Source organism: Quercus suber, unplaced genomic scaffold (assembly GCF_002906115.3).
Source record: "Quercus suber isolate HL8 unplaced genomic scaffold, Cork oak 2.0 scaffold_350, whole genome shotgun sequence".
Classification (NCBI taxonomy): domain Eukaryota; kingdom Viridiplantae; phylum Streptophyta; class Magnoliopsida; order Fagales; family Fagaceae; genus Quercus; species Quercus suber.
The window spans coordinates 31,031-34,544 of NW_027069802.1; the positions used below are offsets into that span (position 1 = coordinate 31,031).

Sequence of the window (3,514 nt, forward strand, 5' to 3'; positions counted from 1 at the left end):
GCGCAAAGCCCAGGAGCTTTTTTTGTTATTGATGGCAGAATGGGCCATGCCCCTTCATGTATGTTGTCATTGTCATAGTCGTGATGATAATACTTAATCATGATTACTTTCCTGTAGTTTGTTATGATTGTGTATATATTGGGTATTCCTGGTTTATCTCAAGGTTTTTTTTTTGTACTTGCATGTGATCCACAATGGTATTTTACGTGTAGACTTACAGTTAATTCTACTATATTCTGCTCTATATCTTCCACTCATCCTTTGGAGTCTTACCTTTTGTTTTGCAGCAAAGAACTAGCCAATTTTCATCGGCCAAAAGCTTTGTGGTATCCCCATGACAATGTGGTGGCTCTTAGAGAACAAGGAAAGTTGCCTACCCAAGGGCCCATGAAACTTATTGTGAAAAGCTTGGGTGGTAAAGGAAGCAAAATTCAAGTGGATGCTGAGGAAACCATCTCTTCTGTTAAAGCAAAAGCTTCTAAAAAGCTAGGTTGTCATCTCTCATTTGGAGTGGTTATGCACTCTATTTATTTAGTTCATTAATTGCTTTTGCTTACTGTCTTTATAATTTTACTATTTCGTGTCTTAGGACGTCATCTCCTATATCTAAATCTTTTCTGAAGACAGAGCGCTTACTTGGCACTTTTTTTTGGTAGACTTCAAGCTACCCGAAGTGGTAAAGTTATTTTACTTAGGGAAGGAACTTGAAGACCACGGATCTCTTGCTTCCCAAAATGTTCAACCAAACTCCTTGCTTCATCTTGTTCGTACAAAAATACACTTGTCACCGAGGGCACAAAAGATGCCTGGAGAGAAAAAGTCTCTGCGTCCCCCTGGGGCATTCAAGAAGAAATCTGAACTTTCAGTGAAAGATGGTCATGTCTTCCTAATGGAGTAAGTGAGTTGAAAGTTTTGTTTTGCAGCTTTAATTTAGGTCACCTTATCTCCTAAACACTACCATATGAGGATGGCTTTCTTGGTTGTTGTGTTATCTTTTATTCTTTTAGTGTTCTTCTTCATACTTTCTTGTGAATCTTCTTATTTTGTGAGTCATAGGAGAAACTTAAATTGGGTGACAACTGTTTCCTATTCTGCTATTGGCAGCAATTAATTTTTGGATTTCACTGGTATACATTTCTTAATCTTAGCACAAAAAGCCTCTATTGTGTGCATGTTGTTGTTGCTTAGTTTTTCTTTTGATGCCAAGATTACTTTCATTTTTTAAGTTCAGTATTATGGCAATTCCCACATAATAATCAGTCTTAATACCTCTTTAGGTATTGTGAGGAAAGACCATTGCTGTTGGGCAATGCTGGGATGGGTGCAAGACTTTGCACTTATTATCAAAAATCTGCCCCAGATGATCAAACTGGCTCCCTGTTGCGAAATGGAAACAGCAGCTTGGGGCATGTCATTGTTCTGGACCCTGCTGATAAATCCCCTTACCTTGGAGATATAAAACCTGGATGCAGTCAGTCATCTCTTGAAACAAACATGTATAGAGCACCTGTATTTCCCCATAAGGTGCCCTCGACTGACTATCTCTTGGTTCGTTCGGCAAAGGGAAAACTTTCCATTAGACGCATCGACAGGGTTAATGTTGTTGGACAACAGGTTTGCCGTAGTAGTAGTCTTTCTGGATATGTCCTTTATGTTATACTTTTTCTCTTTTTCTCTTAATATCTGTTGATAATGTTGTTTTACCCTTTGCTGGTGCTTGAAGTGATTATTTCTACTAATGATACTGGTCATGTCACTTCTGGCTCCCAGCTAGTTCCTACGAAAATCATTATTACCAACTGGACTTACCTATGCATGACATAAAGAAAATAATATTAACAAATTCTTAACAGTAAATATTATTTTGTTAAGGAAATTGTAAGTGATGTGCAAAACCAGGGAAATATCCAGAAATGAGATGTGAATGAAAAAAAGAGAGAGATGGAGAAGTGAGAACAGAAGTATTGAGAGAGAGAGAGAGAGAGAGAGAGAGAGAGAGTAGCTAAACAAATGGAAGAGGAATATCTTAGATTCTTAGATATACTTGGCGCAATTTGGAATTTTTTTTTTTTTTTGGATGTATGGATGATCATGTTTTTAAAAAAAAAAAAAAAAAACTTTAATTCTTTGGGTGAAATTTAGTTATGGGTTGACATGACCTCATGTTTCCCAAGCCCTTCCAATAAAAATAAAAATTGTTTCTCAATGTGGGGCAGGGTGGGTTGGGGATTTTATTTTACTGATGGATGGTGGGACTGTGTTTTTGTTGCACTTGGGTGTGGAGCAGGGGCAGGGCCTGGAGAGGGGAGTGGAATATACCCCTGAACTTGTCCTGTTGGAAATTCATGGTCAGGATAAACTGTTGTTAGTTGATGTTTTGTTTGAACTATGACTGCACACCACTTTCATTTTATTGGAGGTTTGTTTGTGTTAAGGAAAGCTTTTGTAGTGTGGCGCCAATCTGGTTGGTTGATTTTTCTTTGCAGGAGCCTCTCATGGAGGTGATATCTCCTGGATCAAAGGCCCTTCAGACTTATATGACAAACAGGCTATTGGTGTACATGGCACGTGAGTTCCGAGCTTTCGAAAAGCGTCATTTGCTCCCTTGCATTCGTGCAGATGAGTTGCCTGGACAGTTTCCTTACCTCTCTGAAGCCATTATTAGGAAGAAATTAAAGGAGCACGCTAATTTGCAGGTCATCATGCATTTTATAGATTTGTTATTTAAGTCTTTAATAGGCTCTGACACTAACATCTTTGTGCTACTTTTGTATTAGATAAATTGTAGTGCTCTGGTTTTTTGGCTTATGTTCTCAATGATAGTTCTATTGTATTCTATACTCACCTAAATGCTTCAAATGCATATGCACCATTCCAGAAGAGGCCAAATGGTCAGTGGATTTGGGTTAAGAAGCGCAATTTCCGCATTTGGTCAGAGGATGAGTTGAGAGAGAAAGTGAAACCCGAAGATGTGAGTTATTTGTTATCTCATTTGCCATCTTTTCTTTATTAATGAACTAAAACCTTTCTGATTATTGGAATCTTGTTTGTTATCTCTATGAAAACTTCGCAAGAATTGATTGAAGAGGTTTTTTAGAACTATGTGAAAAGATAATCTCAGCCCTTGCATGATATTGAAAAATATTCCTTGTTGGTGGGTATTTGATGTCATGACTGGTGTGTTTTTGTAGTTTAACATCAATACTGAAACATAAATGAAAGGCATATGCCAATCAAAGTTGTTTGAGTCCCAAAAAATAAAAAGGTTCATATTGCTAGAGTTCAATTATTTGTTGCTTTTGTAATAATAGTAGTAAATGCTTTTTTTCTTGGATGAGCTGACCTCACCGTCTTCCCAAGATGGTGAGCTCTTCTTATTCATGTTGACAGTAGCTCTAGCATCCACGCATCATTTACAGTCCTCGATAGCCCTCTGCCATTATTAACTCAAGTCTTATCTTCCACATATTTTATTGATCCAGACAGTATTGGAGTTCATATGTTAAATTCAGTC

General features: G+C 37.6%; 1 protein-coding gene across 1 annotated transcript; it reads left to right on the forward strand.

Annotated features, from left to right (window-relative positions):
• The first annotated feature begins 261 nt into the window (after positions 1-261).
• Positions 262-3,028, forward strand: LOC136061763 (transcription initiation factor TFIID subunit 1-like). Its single transcript, XM_065760003.1, has 5 exons — positions 262-490; positions 657-894; positions 1,278-1,614; positions 2,487-2,696; positions 2,879-3,028. The coding sequence occupies exons 1-5, from the start codon at positions 388-390 to the stop codon at positions 3,011-3,013; spliced, it is 1,023 nt and encodes a 340-aa protein (XP_065616075.1). The 5' UTR covers positions 262-387; the 3' UTR covers positions 3,014-3,028.
• Positions 3,029-3,514: the final 486 nt, after the last annotated feature.

What these genes read in the sequence shown, in the direction of transcription:
- LOC136061763 (XM_065760003.1), top strand. Translation starts at nt 388, where the DNA reads ATGAAACTTATTGTGAAAAGCTTGGGTGGTAAAGGAAGCAAAATTCAA. An exon ending in AAAAGCTTCTAAAAAGCTAG is followed by an intron (nt 491 to 656) that starts GTTGTCATCTCT and finishes TTTTTTTGGTAG; the next exon opens with ACTTCAAGCTACCCGAAGTG. An exon ending in GGTCATGTCTTCCTAATGGA is followed by an intron (nt 895 to 1,277) that starts GTAAGTGAGTTG and finishes ATACCTCTTTAG; the next exon opens with GTATTGTGAGGAAAGACCAT.